Here is a 20,716-nt window from a genome sequence, read left to right as displayed (position 1 = left end):
TTTTAAATCCATACATAAGAGAAATACATTCATCAAAACTTAAGTCCGATATATTTTTTTAGCTTATTACAAGGTAAAAACTTGTGTGAGACGGTATCACAGGTCGTATTTTGTGAGACATATATCTTATTTGGGTCATCCATGAAAAGATATTATTTTTTATGCTAAGAGTATTATTTTTTATTGTGAATATCGATATGGTTGACTCGTCTCACATAAAGATTCGTGAGACCGTATCACTGTTTATTGCAATTGAATCTGAACTTACTATATCGTCTCAAACTTTTTAAGTCCGATTCAGAAACATTTCATACACTTATATATTGGAGGATTGAGTTGACATATTTAGATATAGAACGATAATTATATTAATAATCAAGATTTAGTAGTAGAGTGGCACAAGGTATTCAGGTGCAGGCCAGGCCGTCCAGCGCCTCTTTTATCAAGACAAGATTTGCCCAAAGTTGCTTCTTCCACAGGTAAACTGAAAGCCCGCGAGCATTCACGTTTCCCTGCTCCGAGACTTGGGATTTCATGTGTTAGCGTGAGCATTCAAGCATAACGATCAGAAGAAATAGCAGGTTATGCAACGCTTGATTTACAGGGGTTCTTCGCTAATTGAATTGTTGGGTTCTGATTTCAGGAGTCAGAAGTTGGAAGGTGATTGAGGCTTCTGCATGGGCGTTTCTTTGATTTCTCGAGTTTGAGAAGTAATAGGCAAGTGGGTTTTCCGGCTTCTCGTTGTTGTTGGCCGGCTTTATCCAATCTAATTGGGACCCTTTCTTGTGTTCTTGATTTGGAGCTTAATTGTGGGATATTCAAGCGAAAATGCGGCGTCGGCCAGCCGACTATCGCCGCCCGATCCGTAGGAGGTTATCGTATTGGATCTGTGCACTTCTCTTGGTATTCTCTTTTGTTGGATTTGTTTTGTTCGTTGTTCAGCATAACCATAATGATGAGGATCACGCGGAACAGCCAGTGATGGTAAGATTGGTTTGACACAGTTATTTTTTGTTGACATTTATGTTTCTTTCTGCTTCTGCTTCTGTTAGTTGGATGGTACAAAATCCCCCTTCTCGTTGGATGCGAGTTTTTTTTAATATATATTGAGATGTAGAAATTATTTTCTTCTTCTTTCAAATGAGGAAATCTGATTCTCATAATTTGGTTTACGATATTTTCCAGTGATGTGGGAAGTTTTGTACCATATTACTAGAGTTTTCGGTTTGTTGTGCTGCTTCTGATGATCCTTGAGATTGAACTTTTAGAATTACCACGTCTTCAAAGGATATGAGTATATTATAGTGTTAGATTTAACCTCATAATTTAGAGTTTGGTGTCACCATAATGATGGACAAAGGAAGGGAGCGTTGATCCCACTTGTACCAGATCATTTTAGTTATTGGCAGTGAATGGAGCGCCAACTAAGGTTACATTATTTTATTGTAACTTTGCCATTTTAGATAATGGAAGATATATTTGGACGCCTTTTGTATGATTTATTGTTTTTTAACATGTGTTCCAAAAGTTTAATGATTTTATAATGTATCTAAATTTACAATTTACTACAAAATGAAGATAATTCTATCTAGTTGAGAAAAGTTCACAGTTTCTATTTATTTGTTTCTTTGACTTATTTCTTTCTTTTCCAGGAGAGAAATGAGTTCAACAACAGGGAATCTCACGAGAATCGAAATTTTACCGAAGATATATCAAGTGCCAGATCATATGCCAGACAATTAGCAGAGCAGATGACCCTTGCCAAAGCTTATGTTGTTATAGCCAAGGAACATAATAATCTTCATCTTGCTTGGGAGCTTAGTTCAAAAATAAGAAGTTGCCAATTCTTGCTCTCCAAGGCTGCAATGAGAGACGAGCCCATAGATCTAGAGGAGGCTGAACCGATCATTAAAAGTTTATCATCCCTGATTTTTAAGGCACAAGATGCCCATTATGATATCGCGACGACAATAATGACAATGAAGTCTCATATTCAAGCTCTGGAAGAACGTGCAAGTGCCGCAAATGTCCAGAGTACTGTATTTGCACAATTGGCTGCTGAATCACTACCCAAGAAGCTTCATTGCATTGACATGAAACTCACTGCCAATTGGCTTCGGAACAAGTCGATCCAGAAGCTTGCAGATGAGAGTCGGAACTCTCCTCGATTAACAGACATTAATCTTTACCACTTTTGTATATTTTCAGATAATATTCTGGCTGTTTCAGTCGTCGTTAATTCTACAGTGTCTAATGCCGAACATCCAAAGCAACTTGTATTCCATGTTGTTACAAATGAAGTAAAATATGGGGCAATGCAGGCTTGGTTCCTCAGTAATGATTTCAAAGGTGCTGCTGTAGAAGTCCAAAATATCGAAGACTTTGCATGGTTGAATGCGTCCTATTCTCCACTGGTAAAACAGCTCCATGATGTTGATTCACAGAAATACTACTTTGGAAGTTGGCAAGATACTACTCTTGAGCCGAAGTTTCGTAATCCCAAGTATCTGTCTATTCTAAATCACCTTCGGTTCTATATCCCTGAGATTTATCCCCAATTGGAAAAGGTAGTTTTTCTCGATGATGACATTGTGGTTCAGAAGGATTTGATTCCTCTCTTTTCCTTGGATTTGCATGGAAATGTAAATGGCGCGGTTGAAACTTGTCTTGAATCTTTCCACCGCTACTACAAGTACCTCAATTTTTCGAACCCACTGATCAGCACAAAATTTGATCCTCAAGCGTGTGGATGGGCATTTGGGATGAATGTTTTTGACTTGATTTCTTGGAGAAAAGCGAATGTGACCGCAAGATATCATCATTGGCAGGAACAAAATGCCGACAAGTCACTTTGGAAGCTGGGCACACTTCCTCCTGGACTTTTAGCTTTCTATGGATTGACGGAGCCACTTGATCGGAGATGGCATGTCTTAGGATTGGGTTTTGACATGAATATTGACAGCCGCTTAATCGAGACTGCTGCCGTGATTCACTTCAATGGGAACATGAAACCCTGGCTAGATCTTAGTATAGGCAGGTATAGACCTCTGTGGGAACAGTATGTGCATCAGACTCACCCTTATCTTCAAGAATGCGCGACAAGCTTATAAATGATCTTTCTAAGACGAGGATAATCAATCCTCATCTTTCGTATTCTTTTTTAAAGGAATCTGATTGCATAACAGTAGTTTAGTAACAGAAAATTTTGACTTTTATGGAGAAGCCTTTTCTGCTCAAGTGTTTCAAGTAAAATATATGTTGAAAGAGAATTTTTATCAGTGTAGCTTGGAACCATAAATCTGGTCAAGGTTTATGAGATTTCATTTTTTGGCTGATGGGATTCTTTTAGCTCCCACGTAAATGCCACCGATCTATGGTTTTCTCGAACAAGTTGCAAGATATATTTCTTGTATCTTCCCTTTTTAGTGAGAAGGCACATTGGGACTTAGTGCCTTATGCAGTCAAGTTGATATGATCCCCATACCGACCTTCAAGAAAACCCCGAAAGGTCGAATATTGGAATTGCAATGTACTTGAAAGTAATTAAAGAGAATTTATTGTTATAATTTGGGTATGCTTTCTTTGCTTAGCATTTAGTTTCTTCCATTGTGTTAGTTGAATGTAAAATATTATTGGGTTCAGTATTTAATTTGTTTATTTAGTTCCTATAATTGCTTGATGGGCTAAGAAGACGTGTTTTGAGAAGATTTTTGGACAGTATACTGTTATTTTTCCGTTGGCATGACATTTGCCAACAGTTCATATCTAGGGGAGAAGTGGTAGGTTCTGGTTTTCCGCTCACAATGAAAGAGAAAGAAAAGGGGATCGTTCTTGTTATGGCACCCCTATCACCCATTCACCGGTTTTAGTCATGTAGGTTGAATAAATATCATCGCTTTATTGTACTGAGATCTCTTTGTATCAACATTAAGGAATGTATCTTTTTTGTTGAACTTGTATAGTACTAAATAACAAATCCGATGCGTTCAAATTTATTGAGTATTTATCTCTTTGTAGCAAATTTCTCCCTCAAATCTAAAAAGAAAAATGATAACATTTTGGAATATTTTTTCTAGTGTATTATTATTTACACATTGAACTATAATTTTTGTCATAAATTAGTGTGTTTTCTGTTTTTTGTTTATTTACAAGGTGTTTGCACATAAAATTCGCGGGGACGTGCCAAACACGTAATCATGTCAAGTTTGTGATTAATCTGACTAATATGATCAAACTGTATGTCTTGATTCGATAGTTCGTTATAGTTCACTCGGTATGACTTTAAAGCTAATAATTTGGTCGATGAATATGATGAAAATTACATAAGATATCCATGACCAACATTAAATTTAATTATGTTGTTATTAACTTGAGCAACATTTTGAAAAAGAAAATTGGAGATAACAAGAAATTGAAGAAATTATGCTAATGAAAATTGAAATAAGCGAAATGAATAATCGTGAAAATTTTCATAATTTTTTGATGTTGTTTGTTGATGAATTTGTCGGGGAATTTTCCCTGATGACTCTTGTTTGTTTTTGTTCCGTTCTTCCCAGTGATTTAGCCATCTTCAACGATCTTCTATCATAGATCGTGGGCTAACTTCCTCAGTCGTACGCCTTCTCGAACCAACTGCAACTCTAGTGGACTTTGACAACATTTTGTTTTTTACATCTGATGGACTTTTGTTGTCGATGGGATTTTTCGCATAATTTGGGTCAAACAAATGCCCCTGTGGCCAACAACCTAATTTGGCTATATTTAAGCCTGTTACGTTCATCATGCCTCCATTTATCCAAACAAATGAGGTCCAAAGTCCAATTTTCAAAGATGGAGTGATGTGAGCAAACTTTTTAGATGAACAAAAGAGAGAAAATATGTAAATGCTTGAGAATTCAAAGGTTTCAGCCTCTGTAAATGACATTAATACCTGCTATTTATAGTAGAAAATGAGGTAAGTATCTTGATTCCAGTGTCACCTACTAAGTATGGCAAGTTGGTTGCCCATACCCTAGCTTCTGATGACTTCTAGGATACTCCAAGCCCAAGTTGTTCTGACAGATTAGACGGCCTGTATCAATCATACTCGAGTGTGGTTCAATTCTCGAGGTGGTTCGGGTGGTCGATTATCCGGATGCTTGTATAAGAGCCCGAGCTACAATAACTGTCCGAGAAGAAGAAAAGTGTCCGGGAAGAAGTGAAGTGCCCGGGAGGCTGAACACTATTCTGAGCTTTCCAATTGGGCCCAGGCCTTGGTATCATGGAGGAAGAAATAACTTAATCTCCAGTTTCCTCCTTTTCTCCTACACATCTACTTGTAGAATCAAATTCACACGACTCTTTATCTAATCATACTCTTCTTTCAAACCTTTCAAGCTCCAAGTTTCTTTTTCACACCCAAAGTTGTATTTTTCTTCTCGCACTTTTGTCTTTTTTTCGATTCATTGTTTCATTCCTCTGTCCTCTAGCAAGCAGTCGTGATACCACCTCTCTTGCCATAACCCGCGACATTACGATCACTGGGTCTACCTCTCCCATGTCCAGACGCAGAACTCCAGGGAACAAGTAAACTCATTGTCCTTCTCATTTTTGCATGGCATATATAAAGTTTAAAATTTCAATATATCTTCATCCACTTGTTTGTAAGGTGTTTGATTGATTGTCTAAGATATAAATGGGCTTGAATATTCAGTACTTGATGATTCAAAGTTTGGCCGAAGATATTTGGTTAAATCATTGGCTTCTTGTTTGATCATGCTTGTGCTTCTAGGTCCCCGGATATGTAAACAAAAATTCCAAATTTTCAAGATAAGCTTCACACTTGAGATTTCGATCTTCCCCGATCTTTGCTGGCCATTCTATGTAATCCTTGTGCCATATGCTTTTTGTTTTTTCTGGAGATCTTGTCTACATTTTTTTTCATGTAACTTCGTTCAAGTATACAAGGTGTCTAATTGGCTTGATCTCGGTTTCACTTCAAAGAGAACCAACATCTTGTTTGTTTGTTGTGGCTTGTTTAATAGCCATTACTTGGCTGTCAACTAAGGAGGGCCTCTTCACCACATTAATCAAGTGTATTGATTTATTTTGCTTTACTTGCTGGAATGGCTAGTGATCCTCCGTCTCCCAGTGCCAACCCTTCGAGATAACTCTGATCTTCCTTTGGCTGCCAACACCACCTTTGTTCCTAGGTATGCCTTGCTATAAAAACCAAATAAATGATTCTTTATTATGATATTTGTTCACAATTGCAGGCCTTCACCGATTCTGTTGAAGATTCCGAAATAATGGTGGTTTCAATCCAAGTTTTTATCTTTCCTACAGTCATATCCTTTTATCCTCTGAAACTATCAACCTACCGCTCCCTCTATCCCAGCTTTCAAATATTCTAGTTCCACGTGCTCAGAAATATTAATACAACTTGGAAATTTCAAGACAGAAAGAAGGTTGGATGACATGATTTCTGAGAGGAAGGTCACCTCAACTCTGACAGCCTCAAAAAAAATATTAAGTGTCTCGGTAATAACAAGTGAACCAAAAGCAAGTATATCAACTAAGAAAGGCATACTAAAGGATGTTGAACAAGTCCGACCAGATTGTCATTTCAAATGGAAAGATTTGCGGAACCTTGACCTTTCTTGAACACTTGTTTTTGTTGCCCTTGCACAACTTAGAATGATTTTCATTTTTCTTTTGTTGACATGATCTACTTTGGCATTTGTCACTTTACGTTATATAGACTATAGCTTGATATTTTGATTTCCACTGCTTTTGCATTTTTGTTGGTGACAAACGGTTTTACTGATCTCTTCAAATTTGTAAACTTACAAAAGTGGCTTGAAAGCCAAACTTTGTTCTGCAAAACATGTTGTTATCATATTTACTACTTGGGCTTTATTTAAAGGTATTTGTATTTTTGGCATGTTACATTTACAGAGGAAACTCTGTCCAAATTTTCTCAAAACGACTAACAAGCCCATTTTCTTGAACATTGTACATAAATATTGGCAACAACGAAATTTGCTACAAAACAAGCCATTTAATTTCTCACCAAAACAAGAGTCACCACATCTTTTTAACAAGACTAATTGATGTTTCAAGATATGCAGCAACCAAAGCTCACTTTACCACTAATTTGGCCAAAAATAACCAACAAATCCACAAATACACTCCCCAAGAATACAACAACTACAGAAAAAATTCATGAACAACTATTTTTATTTATTCACAAGTGTTCAACTACTATTTACAAGCATGCTATGTAGGGAATGCCTTATAAGTATATCTCCATACTGTGACAGAATTTCTTCATACACCATTGACTTTATAAACTAAAGATGACAAAATTAATTAAAGTGGTTATAAAACCTACTTCAGACAATATGGATTTCCATAGAACATCTCATATTTTCTTAATAATGCAACTTCAAGAACTTTCTGCTTTCTGTACTCACACCCAACTACTTGGATAGTAATGCTTCAAGTATTTTCCGTTAATACACCTTCTGTGTGGCTCGTTACTCAAATTACTCACAACAAACACAATATCAAAACAATTAGCCCGACAATTTAAAGCTATAATTTGGCCAAATTAATCCCTATAAAAGAAAAGAGACTTAACAACCTACTTTCTAATAGAGTCTCAGTACTCAAAACCAATTTACCTCCAAATTAATATAATTCATTTTCCCAAAAATTTCAATTTAATTGGATAACATCTCTACAACATAAACAACATATCAAATCAAAACACGGATACATCATGAGGTAGGTAATAAACCATAGTTGTTGATGTGCTGTTGTTCTGCAGCAAACTTAAATTTCTACTTCCAAATACAACTAGTATAATGGTGAGTAGTCGAATCCACATGGAACGAGATATTTATTTTCTTTGAGGAAAAATAAATAAAAAGAGGAGATTTTGGGATATGAACTAAATAGAACACTAAGATTAAAATTAGCACGTTGGGTTGGGAGAAATAATAAATTTAAAATGAGAAATTAATCAATCAAAGTGAGTGGAATAAAATGAAGAATTCAATATTAATAGATTTTGATTCAATGGGGTTCCACTATTCAATTATATAACTGGTGATTGACTAACATATTATTTATTCATGTAGTTCCAAACAATTAACTTTAAAATTATAGGGATAACTGCTAAAATCCTTGTATTTTCATAATTTAATCGACCAAACTTGACACATATGATGCAAAAGAAATTTTTTTGAACCTAACGGCTTTATCATTTTGTTTATGCACATAATCTATTACAAGGTGTTAACAAATACATGTATAACAATAAAAGTTCTAGAAAAATCAATAATGCACGACTAACACATAAGCAAAGAAAACGGAGCATGAAATAATGATTGCTCATATGCTCAAAGCACAACAAATAAAAATGACATATGTGCTAGATCTCATACACTTTTCCTTTCAACTAATTATCAAGAGTAACTACCCATAACGCAATAGTAAGAATGCAAAATCAGCTACACACAAAGAAATCATCATTGTTTCATAGACTCGCAATCAGAAGTATTCATGATTCAAACGAGAGAGGTAAAAAATGATATAGATATTTTTTGGACCCCAAAAAAAATTCAACTCTCTTCTTTTTTCTTTTTTTTTTTCCAGTTTTTTTAAACAAAAATGCAAAAAAATTGAAAACTAGAAATCGAAACTAGAAATAAAGCTATATACCCCATCCGTACCTAAATCAGACATTGTCCTCAATGTAAGCTAAAATGTAAGAAGGGATAAAAATTTAAAAAAATCAATAAAAATAAAATAAAATAAACTAACTCTCCTTGGGTTGCCTCCCAAGCAGCGTCTCTTTTTTATTGTCGTTGGCTCGACTTCATTCTTTCTTGTTGCTCACGGTGGTTCATAAATGATCATTTTGTCTACTTTATGTCACTTGAGTATTTTCATAACAAATTTTAGTCTATGCTTGTTCTCTTTGAATTTCTTGGAAATCCCTATCCCTTGAATATTTCCTCATTTTTCCGGCAGTACATGCTTGGGTTGGTCTGGAGGAAGTTTTCGCTCAATTTTAGATGATTATGAATCAGAGGGAAAAAAATAGCATTAGAAATTTCAACATGTCTTTCAACACTTTCTTGTAAATCATTTTTATCAAAAATTTTGAATTTCCTTGTGACAAGTGATTTCAAGAGTATTAATTGTATTTTCACCGAGAGGATATTTCATGATATCATAAATATTAAACTTAGCAATCTCACCATCAAATTCCATAATATGGGTACCGATATTAACATCTATGACAGACTTCGAAGTTTTCAAAAATTGTCTTGTGCTATTAAGCTTTCCATTTTGTATGAATGGAAATTAGAATATAAAATATTAAGTGGATGGTGTAATTATGGAATGATGAGTTTGTCCCATACAGGAAAATAAAGTTATTATATGTGAGCTTATATTGAGTTATAATTTATGAAGGTGTAACATTGATTAGTCAGGAGGCTCTTTCTCACACGTGACTGAACATGGATGATGCAAATCAAGGGCCCGATTTGCACTGAAAAGGGCTGACTGTTATGCAAGCACGACCTGGATATGTCGAATGTTACATCGATCAAGACAAAAATCACCCACCTAGGCTAACCCACATTTTGATATTTATTTTATTTTCCATTCTGGATAAGACCTTTCACATACTCAGGCTGAAGCTTCACGATGAGACCTTTCATCTGGCTGTCTATTGGTGCTTCAGATGACATATTTTTGGTGATTAGGCTGGCCAAATTTTGGCCTTTTGGATGCCCATCCTATGACTGTCTGCATTGATCTCCTGCACCTATAAATAGAGGTGTCCAGATTCCTCAAAACACATGGCAACAAATCTTTCATTCTTTTTTCTCGTTTACTTATGCTACCTTAGTTTCCGTAATAAAGTTCAAGTACTTTTTCAGTTCATAGGTGTAGTAACTTCGTGCTAGATTGTTATAGGATTAACCGTTGTATCATGGGAAAAATTTGTCCGTCTTGATCCTCGAAACACCACCGGCGGGGACAAATCTAGTTTGATAAAACTATACTTGTTACATGCTTCTTTTTCAGTTTGCAGTTTTTATTCCTTTTTATCTACTCAAAATTGATATATTATTATTTTTTATTTAATCTTTTTGTATAATAGTCCACATGTTCTTTCGTGTTTACATTTCGTCTAACATGGTTAACTATATGAATAAAAGAAGTATATCTTTTGGACTCCCTCACAATAATTTTTTAATGAAATTAAATTTTATAAGCGGAAGAATTACGCACAAGATGATAAGTTTATAAGCTAGGGGAGTGTGAAACACTAAAAAATACAGTGTTAGACAACAAATTCTACTAACCCATAGCTAACATGGGGAAAATTGTAATTTTAGTTTTGTAAGTTGATTTGTTTTTTGTTTTACTCTTATAATTTGTCAATGTTTTAATTTTCATCCAATAACTTACATTTTTTTTTGTTTTGGTATCTTTTCACCTGGAATTGCTAAATCTATCGAATATTACTTATTTGGAATTGATACTCTCATACATGACTTATATAACAATAACAAAACCTATATTATGCACATTAAAATCTATTTATGCAAAAATAAAGAGAAACATCAAGCTTTGTTTATCTCGTTTGAAATATTGAGTGTCATTTTGCTTTATTTCCCCTCTTTGTTTTTGTTTACATTTATAGTAGTTTTGTGTAATGTGAGAGTATTTTCGTTACAAGAGTTACGTAGAAGAACATTGATGTCTGATAAACAACATTCAAAAGAGTTAGTAACTTTTGTCTCAAAAAAAGTGCACGAACCAATATAAATGTGTAGAAGTGCTTTAACCTACAAATTAGAAGTTGAGACTTCGTGCATCAAATTGACTCGAATAATTCAATCCTTAATATTATTTATTGATCAAAATTGTAAGATGTATCAAGTTACATAACTAAAATTGCAATTTTCCCTTTGATATTTGGCCACTTGAGTCTGATCGGTCTATTCTTTCATAATCGACCTTATGATTAATAAATAAAACACCAAGAACAAATAGAATCAAACGGCTAATATTCATTTATTTCAATTTAGCTTGTGATCTTAATCATTAATTGATTTGGATATGGGTCTTAATTTGTCAGCAAAGAGTGATCCTCATTGTGACGAAGGGCTACGGTTCACTTGAAGTATCAACCTCAAACGACTGTCCCATTGTGAAGATAAGGTTACTGCCACGTGGCACGCCGAGGAGGGTGCAAAACGATAAGGCAGCAATCCTTATAATATATGTGGTCACGAAGGGGAAAAAGGCATCCGACGGCCCAAGTTCACCTAGACCGAACGTAAGCGAATCCAGTCCCTTGGATGATCAAGTAGAAGCAAGGGGGTGCGCGCCATTATAAAGGAACACAACGTTCGTTGAATCGTCGAATAACATATTTACAGTAATCGTACAAGGATGGCCTCTTCTATGCTCTCCTCCACAGCCACCGTGAGCCGCAACGCTCCGGCGCAAGCCAGCATGGTGGCACCTTTCACCGGGCTCAAGTCCGCAGTCGCTTTCCCCGCTACCCGCAAGTCCTCCGACATCACCACTGTCGCCAACAATGGCGGTAGAGTTTCATGCATGAAGGTACACATATATATTACATACACTATGTATTAGTAAGAAAAGTTGATTCTTGGGCATAAACTAGCTAGCTGAAAAGGTGAAGTTTGTTAATTTGTAGAGCTTGAGAACTAGAAACACCGGCGACGTACACTTTGTACATAATTTCACCTCCTGCCCGAATATTTACATATATACGTATATATATTTTTCGATCTTGCAGGTATGGCCCACGGAAGGATTGAGGAAATTCGAGACTCTTTCCTACCTTCCCCCCCTCACCGAGGAGCAGCTCCTAAAGCAAGTTGAATACCTTCTCAGGCTTAAGCTCATTCCCTGTCTCGAGTTCGAGAAGAAGGTAATTGATTTGGTTCATGAAGATAATCAGTATATATATATATATGTGGGATTTGAAGTTTGTAATGAAATTTGCAGAGGCCATACATTGAACGTGAGAACAACAGGAGCCCGGGATACTATGACGGGCGATACTGGACAATGTGGAAGCTGCCCATGTTCGGGTGCACAGACCCCGTCCAGGTGATCAAGGAGGTAAAGGAGGTTTCCACCATCCATCCCGACTTCTTCGTGAGGGTCCTCGGGTTCGACGCCTACCGCCAAGTGCAGTGCATTAGTTTCATCGCCTACAAGCCCCCAGGCTCAGACTAAATCCGGCACCAGAAATCTATATATATGATTTCCCTTTGACACTTGTTTAGAGGGTCATCGATCGTTTCTTGGTTCCAGCTGATGATCACTGCACGATCATTTTCTTTCCTTCAAGTTTCTGTTAATTGTTTTTCTATATTTTGTTCCATCAAACTCATTTTCTGCTATCCTTTATCGATTCTATCTCGAGGGGATACATCTGGAATGTAAGAGGATATCATGTATTACAAATTTATAAAATCAAACTACTTCTTTTCGTTTATAAATTCATCTCTCGCACTTCCTATTTTAATTTTCGATTCTTTATGCATTCCTCATTGATTTTTACTTGCTTGGGGTTTAATTATGTTTCAGTTATCTATGTTTCAGTCAAGAAAACAGTACAAATTAAATTTCTGGCCACACATATAGTTTTCCGAGTGGTTGGAACCAATGGAGTGAGGTAATAGAATAGATAATATATTATGGTATATTAATTAATATTTTTGAAAACATTATAATTGCACCTATACATGACTGAGTTGATAGAACAGATGAACAGAAACTAAATGATCTTGAGTTCGATTTATTCTCCCAACATTTTCTCGTTAAAAACAATTGCTTGATAGCAGCTGTGATTTCCGGTCAACAAAAAACAGATGAAGCAAAGAAGAGTTATCCTTGATAGATTTTTTGGAGGAATGGGTGGTGGAGTCTCATCATCATATCCATATCTTTATCACATTGAGCTCTTACGACGTAGTGTTTGGTTGGCGGCAAGTGGGGAAGAATCGTGGAATAATTTAGTAAACATTTTGTATATATATATCGTGTAGCCGAATAGACAGACACCCCTAGCTCAATCCATAATCCTTGGCCCAATGGGGAATACATTTCAAAAGTTCTTCTCACAATTTTAAGACATTTTTTTTTGGTATCACAATGATAAAAGAGTTGATTTGGCCTCAGGCTTATGTTACTACGTCAAAAGTCTAATGAACTGGGCGTACTATTTCTCAACTTTTCATACTCTTTGAGAATCCATAAACAAGATGGAGTATAATATATCTCTTGTTTGACTGAAATCCGAAGATGATGCTAATTATGTTATAAAGGAACAAGCTGTTCAACTGACTTATAAAGGAGACTTATCGGAAGTAACGATTGGAAGTTGTGTATGGTAAGAGGATTAACAATAAGTCGAATTTGAAATAGCACTAAGGAGAATAATTCTTTTATTCCGAATTATATTTTGTGTTTTATAAATAAAAAAAACTTATGAAAATGTTTTTTTATATTTTTTTTATGAAAATGCATTTAAAAAATATGTTACCAAGTATAAATTTTAAAGAATAATTGATCAGGTTTTTTTTTTATGTTTTTAAAACTTTTTAAACTTAAAATTATTTTTATACTAAATTATCTTGAATAGTATGGAAATGTCAAACTTCAAATGAAAATAAGGACGATAATTGAATGATTTGTCTATTGCACTCTTATAATGGTCTCTAGGAGAAATAAGAAAGGATTTGAATAAATTATTTTTGATAACAAATAAATTTTAAAAATTTATATTAATAATTATTCAATTTTTTTAAATTACTAATATTATTATAAAATGTTATAAAATTGTTATTATTATCATCTGTTGTTATCATAATCATGGCTATTATTAAATGATAAATTTTTTTATTTATTATTATCATTATTTGAAGTTTATATTAGCAATAAATATGAAAAACAACAAAAACTCAACACAAAAATTCATGTAAGATGATATCGTGAGTCAATTTTGTGAAACAAATATTTTATTTGAGTTACTTATGAAAAATTATTATTTTTTATTATAAATAAAGAAATCATTAACTCATCTTAAAAATAAAAATAAAAATAAATATTCGTGAGACTCGATCTCATATAAAATATAATCGTAACTTAAAACTTTGATCTCTATTTCGTTGATAAGTATTGATTTGTGGGGTTTTGAAATTTCCGTTTCTACAGGGAAGAACTCTTTCTTTGTTTTGGAAAAGAAATTGTATATATATAAAATTAATTATGAGTGTGGGGTTAAATTGAATTGACACCGTTGATCGATTTTGCCCGCTAACGTTTCCTAAAACCCTATTCGCACTTCTCGGAAGAATGTTCAAGAAGTAAGAGCTAAATTATTTGTATTCGATTGAATCTACTGGGATTTTGTTTTATTCCACTCGATTGTTTAGAAAAACTAGATCAACGCATTGAATATCCGATTTTTAGTTGTGTTTAATCTCACACTCAGGGCGGTTTTCCTTGTGATCCTATATGTACAAATTTTGGTTGGTGGGTTGAATGATATATGTTGTTTCCTTTCTTTCTTTCTTTCTTTCTTTCTATGGAATTGGAGTACTGCTGTTAATTGGGCATTTTTATTTTTCATCACGTTCTCTACTGAAACCAAATAGGTTGGATCAAAAACAGAAAGAAAAAAGGGGAAGATGCCAATTTGTTGAAGAAGGACTTATAATGGTCCTAATTCTCAATTAGGCTGCATAAGACATTGCAATATGAACTTCTGTGGAAATTATTTTATGAAGATTCTTTGCTTCAGCTTATAGGCTGGAAATTATATGTCAAATTGGCATTTATTATTTGCTAGCTGTTCATGTTTATCAGAAAGTATACTTCTTTACCTGGTCCATTTGTTTTTTGTTTTGTTTGATCAGTAAAATTGAAGATTTCATGGTGCAACAATGTCGTGTAAGCAACTACGTCCACTAAAAAATGTCATTGGGTGGTAAATTATAATCTTGCATGCCTCTAAAATCATACAACTTGACTGAATAAATGCTAAGCATTCGTCCTGACTCCTGAAAAAACATACTTTTCACTGGCTTATCAATTACACTAGATGGTGAAGACATTGCCAAAATCCTCGACTTGTAATTTGAGTCGATCCCCTGAAAGCCTTTATAAACTATTTGAAAATAGTTTTCATTGTATTAACGGAGAAGGAAATACCCATCCTATTTCATACTTTTGACTAAAACTTTCTTGATTGGCAATTCTCTCCACAGTCTACTCTCCTTTGTTTTTCTAAAAACAGAAGGCTGCCTGTGTAAGTGTTCTTCATTTTTCACAGGTTCTTTTCTGTCCCATTAGTTTTCATAGGTCTCTGAACTTGCTTAACAGGTGAAAAAGTACTGTATGCCTCTTTTACTCGTTTATTCCACCCGGCCGTTAATTTCTATAGCTGCTGCTAGGAATTTCTAAATAATCCTGCTTAGACACTTTTCATCTTTGTAATATTGGTGATTTAATGCTTTAGTTGTGATTTGAACAGCCTTTGTGATTCTGCTGCCTTATTAGTTTGGGTTTGACCTTTTTTTCTGGATGATGATACTCTAGCTTTCTTTATGACCCTCGTCTGGTCCGTTGACATTGCATTTATATCTGACAAGCTTCTTATTTCCACTTTTAGGTTTTCATCTGAAGAAGTTTCTGCTCAAAATCAAGTGAAGGCATCTGTGCAACGAAAAATTCGGCAAAGCGTTGCAGATGAGGTTCGGAATGATTCTGGCTTTTTTAACCTATTGAATGGCAACAGTTACTTCTGGATTTTATTAAAATATTCAAGTGCTGTGTACCTATTCTTTTTTTTTCCCCAGTACCCAGGGCTGGAACCTGTGTTGGATGATTTGCTGCCAAAAAAGTCTCCGCTGATTGTTGCAAAATGGTTTTTTTCTTTCTGAAAATTCCTATAGCTTGAAACTCCGTAGTTATATTCTACAGTCCTTAATTCTGTTTCTGATGTTACAATATCTCCATTTTTCTTTTGTGAAGTCAAAATCATCTGAATTTGGTCCTGGTAAACAACGTGCCTCTATTTTTCAACATTCGTGATGGACCATATATGCCAACTCTAAGACTTCTTCATCAGTGTAAGCAATTTGTTTTTTGTATTGTAATATACTTGAGTTACAGTATAAACACATTAATCTGGCTGCTGCAAAAGTGGCTTCTGATCTATGAGATAGTTAAAGGGAGATCTAAATTGATTTGACATCTGTAGCTACAGCACATTTTGACAATATTAATTACAGTGGATATTTTAGGATGATTATATATTTTAAGGAAGTGACACTGTTCTGTAGAAGATTTAAAGAAACCAATGAAAACAAATTGTCACAGATATAGATGAACTGTACTGGGAGGAAATAATCAAAGAAAAGAGAAAGAAGAAGAGACACCAGCTTCATGAAATTCAAGTCATCGTGTGGGATCCGAAGTAAAGAAGCTCTTTTCTATCTAAATTGAATTCTTAGCCCATATTGAGGATGTTAAAAATTTTTTTTAGTGAAATATTGGCGTTTCCTATATATCTCCTAATTGGGCTATTAATTCACCTTCAATTTTAGTGTAACCCCACGATGACGATGGAAAAAACTAAACATTAGCCCAAATCTTGAAGATTCGGGGAGTTAGAAAATAGATCTCTAGACTTGTTTTAAAGTTAATCGAAATGATATTGAGGGGCGGAGCTGAATGATAGAGGTTGTGTTTTTTTAAAATTGAAAATCAGACATTTCTTTGTGTTTCTCTTGTAATCTTGTTCCTTTTACGGTCTGCTTCAAGTGTAATTTTATGAGAAGTGTTGTAAAGAACAATTAAGTTATCAGTATTTACGCATTGCTATTGCTGAATGAATTTAAAAGAGAAAATAATTTGTTATTTTGGTTGGAAAATAATCCAAGGCCGAAAAGGTTCAGAAAGTATTTGTTGTCGATCAGTGCATACCCTTTTGATGCAAGTATAACGTGCATATAATAGTGTTTCTGCATCTTTAATCTGAAGAAATATGGGAAATTTAAGTAGATTTCAACAGAAAGCTCCTTGCATGCATAAATCCAATTTTTTTCACTTTTCAAAATATTTACACTTGAAACTCGCACGCGAGGTTGGTTGTATTGAGATCTTATATAGGATACTTTTGAGATATCCAATGATGGGATAGTAAGATTCTATTGGGAATTGTAAAATTCATGCTGTCATGGTTTAAAATCTGAATTGTAAAATCCAACTTGTATGGTTCAATAAAAGTAGAGAAGTTAAGAACAAGTTTAACTTAATGTTGGAAACGTCTTATCATTTCAAATCTGAAATTGAGCCATAGAAAGTTTACAGGAATAACACGCCAACCCAATCTTTTTACAATTCATCATTCCAAGACTAATGAAATGATGGATGCCTTTACATTATTGTGCTTTGTTGTAGTAGAGTTTGCACCAGTTAATTTTGTGTTCCCTCACGTTTTCTTGAAGTATATTACTTGTATATATATTCGCTTCCTCACTGTTGCCTCTACTCTCTAGCAGCAAATTTTGAATGTGTTAAAACTAGCCAAATACAATTTTACTGCTTTAATAGGATTCCAGTTGAACCTAAGATGAAAATCTTACTTTTTCAAAACTAGGGATGGAACAAGAATTGACTATTTACGTTATTCACTGATCTTTGTTGTATTATCACAAGACATCAGATGTGATATCACATCTAGTACCAAATTGTTTATTACTTCTAGAAAGATGTCCTATTGTCTAAAATAGTTTCAATATCATGCCAATCAGCTGGTAATAAAATATCACGTACTTTTTTTTATAGACGGATTATTTATACCAAGATACCTCTTTCTCAGGCGAACATAACAGCATAGTTGTCACATACACCATGTACTTTTTCCTTTCACCTAATCTGCTTATTGGTTTATAGAGTAAGATAAAGTTTATAAAAAGAAAATCCTTGATGAAACTGTGAGGGAGAGCTGCAAATTTCGTTTTTCATGCAATTCATTGTACAAAATTATTTACTGTGTCAACTAGATACATGATTTTGAGTAAGTTGCTTGTAATGATTTCTGAGTCAGCTCAGCTTTCATATTTGATTAACTGCACATTTTTTTTCAGACCCAGATATAATGAAGAAGTTGCAAGTTGACAGGGGAGCGATAAAATTTGTACTTTCTGGTGCGAATATAATGTGTCCGGGGCTTACTTCTCCTGGGGGTGCCTTGGATGATAAAGTCGATGCTGAAACTCCGGTGGTTAGTCTTAACATTGAAAAATATCATGTCATTGATTTATTGATGTACATACATCACACAGTTAGATGTGTGTGTGGAAGCAACTAAATTTTGTCCTTAGCTGCTTGTTGCATGGATATTTTAAATTGTTTTTCACATGCCGTAGTGAGGCTTACTCCATTCACGTTTGAAGTAACAACAATCATTATTTTATTATTGATGGCAATTAGGCTATAATGGCAGAAGGGAAACAACATGCTCTTGCTATTGGATTCACTAAAATGTCAGCCAAAGATATGTAAGTTGATTTTGTCTTGAATGTGCTAAAAAAGAAGTTTCTGGTTACGTATTTTGTGGAAGTTAATTTTAGATCTAATGTCTTACTATTTGTTTACATGTTTTGCCATAAAATATGTTAAAAAGTGTTCTATGTTTTACACTTTTACTTATTTTGTGGAAGCAGATTTTTTTTTATCTATTGTCAACCACATACTTTCAGGAGCTGTGAACACATCATTTTTGTGAATGTGTACTTCTCTTGGGGTAACATAAGAATGTCTGCATTTAATTTCCTCCTTCCCACTTACTAAGGGGGTGAGCTATCCATTGTAAATGAAAAGTGAGGCCGATGACTCCCTTAGGCATTTGGTATATGTTTGTTCCTCGAAGGCATGCTACACCTTTTTACTTTCGGTGTGCTTATTCCACTGGTTTAGTTTCTGTTTATGGATCTCAACCGTCATAGTTTCTGTTTTGTCTCAATACAGCTCAACTGAAGTACTGAACTCTTATCTCCCATTTCCCAATTTGTCCCACCAATTATAAATTAAAATCTGATCTATCGCATCCGCCTCTGAACCATGTTGTGTCCAACTTTTTTACTTCACCTATTTTTCTGTCAAGCTGGAACTGAAGTGAATACTCAAAATTAAAGGTGCTGGTTATCATATGATAGCTTGAACTTACATGTTAGATACTATTTGCGAGTTAGAAAAGTGCGGAAGGCCACGTCATATGGACGGGCTGTGCCTGGGTGAGGTTACTGCTCATTCCTGCTGGGTCACTTCTGGCCCATGCATGGCGGGCCTCCGGTTCCCAGGTTCCTATGGCTCAACCTGTTTTTTAGGTGTCTTTATAAAACCTTAGCATTTTCATTTACCCAAAAAAAAAGTTTATTTTCCGTTTATTATGCACCATGGTTTTCTCTAATGCAGACGAGCAATTAACAAGGGGATTGGTGTGGATAATATGCATTATCTTAATGATGGCCTCTGGAAGGTAGTTCTCACATTGCACTACTCTTTTCTAAATGCATTCCGTGGAGCCTTTAGCTTGTTTTGCATTTGTCTTATAATAGTTGCATGTTCCATTTTTTGTGGCAAGTGTTAGAAATGAGTCTGAACAGGCCGTCTAGTACTTATCCTAACTGACCACTCTCACAACTTTGATTTAGTTAAAGTAAATAATAATCAGTTATACTTGCGTTTTTCTGGCTTCCAATTATTTAGAATATCAGACATTTTTTGAAATTGTTTTGGAAAGATTTAGAGAGTGAAGTAGGTGTGATAAAAAGATTTGGAAGCTGATATAATATTTGTTTATTTGAAAACGTGTTCAATTTTTTGAAATTAAGATGATTGGAAACTTGAAACTTCATTTAAAAAAGTGTGTGTATTTATTGATTATTTTCAAACGACGAGACAAAGTGAGTTAAAATTTGGAAAAAATCTCATTCTTTAAGATTGTACGAGTTCAGTCTTAAATCCACTATGATTGACCTCTGTATTATTCCTGTCACCACTTTGTCTAATAGTGTAGACAATGTTTTCCACTGATAATATAATGTGTGTCTCTGCGTGGACTTTTGCTTTCGAAATTGCGATGAAAAATGTCAGATTGATGCTCGTTAAAGAGTTAGGTTGTTAGACATTGCAAAATTGTGAATGTAAGTTGAATTTTGTCTGTGTTCATGCTGAAATATCAGTTTATGAAATTTTATGGGAAAAGACGAGTTTGCAGTGTGTGTTTATGCTGAAATAGCAGTTTATGAAATTTTATGGGAAAAGACGAGTTTGCATTGTATGTTTTACGGTTATGTTAGTAAGCACATGAGAATAGAGGCAAGTGTAATTGTGACAAGTCCATGTTTTTTAGTTTTCTTGAATATGAAACTTATTAATTCTAAGCAAATGTATAATGTTGTACGTTTCTGTTTAGATATTTGTTGATAGCAATATATATATATATATATATATATATATCATCGCATCACGCTGAAGCATCATTTTGGATCACAGTCATATCAACAGCTATAGTCAACAATCACACGATTGGGCAATTATTGCTATCAACAAATATCTAAACATAAACGTACAACATTATACATTATATATA

The 20,716-nt window shown here is 34.5% G+C and overlaps 3 protein-coding genes and 1 long non-coding RNA gene across 5 annotated transcripts in view; all 4 read left to right on the top strand.

Annotated features, from left to right (window-relative positions):
• Positions 1–275: 275 nt before the first annotated feature.
• Positions 276–3,966, top strand: LOC140976482 (hexosyltransferase GAUT11-like). 2 transcript variants are annotated; one of them, XM_073440662.1, is made up of 3 exons: positions 276–479; positions 644–984; positions 1,653–3,966. In XM_073440662.1, the coding sequence occupies exons 2-3, from the start codon at positions 829–831 to the stop codon at positions 3,108–3,110; spliced, it is 1,614 nt and encodes a 537-aa protein (XP_073296763.1). In that variant the 5' UTR covers positions 276–479; positions 644–828; the 3' UTR covers positions 3,111–3,966. The 2 variants fall into 2 exon arrangements, with proteins under 2 accessions (XP_073296763.1, XP_073296764.1); XM_073440663.1 differs by having other exon boundaries at positions 276–544.
• Positions 3,967–5,571: 1,605 nt separating this feature from the next.
• LOC140976481 (uncharacterized) lies at positions 5,572–6,765 on the top strand. The gene is made up of 2 exons (XR_012175224.1): positions 5,572–6,191; positions 6,255–6,765. It is a non-coding gene; the product is annotated as an uncharacterized lncRNA (long non-coding RNA).
• A 4,625-nt stretch (positions 6,766–11,390) lies between these two features.
• On the top strand, positions 11,391–12,538 carry LOC140976480 (ribulose bisphosphate carboxylase small subunit, chloroplastic-like). The gene is made up of 3 exons (XM_073440661.1): positions 11,391–11,637; positions 11,837–11,971; positions 12,049–12,538. The coding sequence occupies exons 1-3, from the start codon at positions 11,464–11,466 to the stop codon at positions 12,280–12,282; spliced, it is 543 nt and encodes a 180-aa protein (XP_073296762.1). The 5' UTR covers positions 11,391–11,463; the 3' UTR covers positions 12,283–12,538.
• Positions 12,539–14,324: 1,786 nt separating this feature from the next.
• Positions 14,325–20,716, top strand: part of LOC140976479 (uncharacterized) — a 6,904-nt gene continuing 512 nt past the window's right edge. Inside the window, exons 1-7 of the mRNA XM_073440660.1 lie at positions 14,325–14,417; positions 15,725–15,806; positions 15,912–15,979; positions 16,087–16,184; positions 18,207–18,343; positions 18,553–18,620; positions 19,537–19,600. Of these exons, the coding sequence (XP_073296761.1) occupies positions 14,407–14,417; positions 15,725–15,806; positions 15,912–15,979; positions 16,087–16,184; positions 18,207–18,343; positions 18,553–18,620; positions 19,537–19,600 (528 nt within the window). The 5' untranslated portion in view covers positions 14,325–14,406. The remainder of the gene's footprint in view (positions 14,418–15,724; positions 15,807–15,911; positions 15,980–16,086; positions 16,185–18,206; positions 18,344–18,552; positions 18,621–19,536; positions 19,601–20,716) is intronic.

The sequence above is a fragment of the Primulina huaijiensis genome, chromosome 5 (assembly GCF_012295235.1).
Source record: "Primulina huaijiensis isolate GDHJ02 chromosome 5, ASM1229523v2, whole genome shotgun sequence".
Lineage (NCBI taxonomy): Eukaryota > Viridiplantae > Streptophyta > Magnoliopsida > Lamiales > Gesneriaceae > Primulina > Primulina huaijiensis.
Note: the sequence above shows the minus strand (reverse complement) of the source record. Positions and strands in the feature narration are given on the sequence as shown.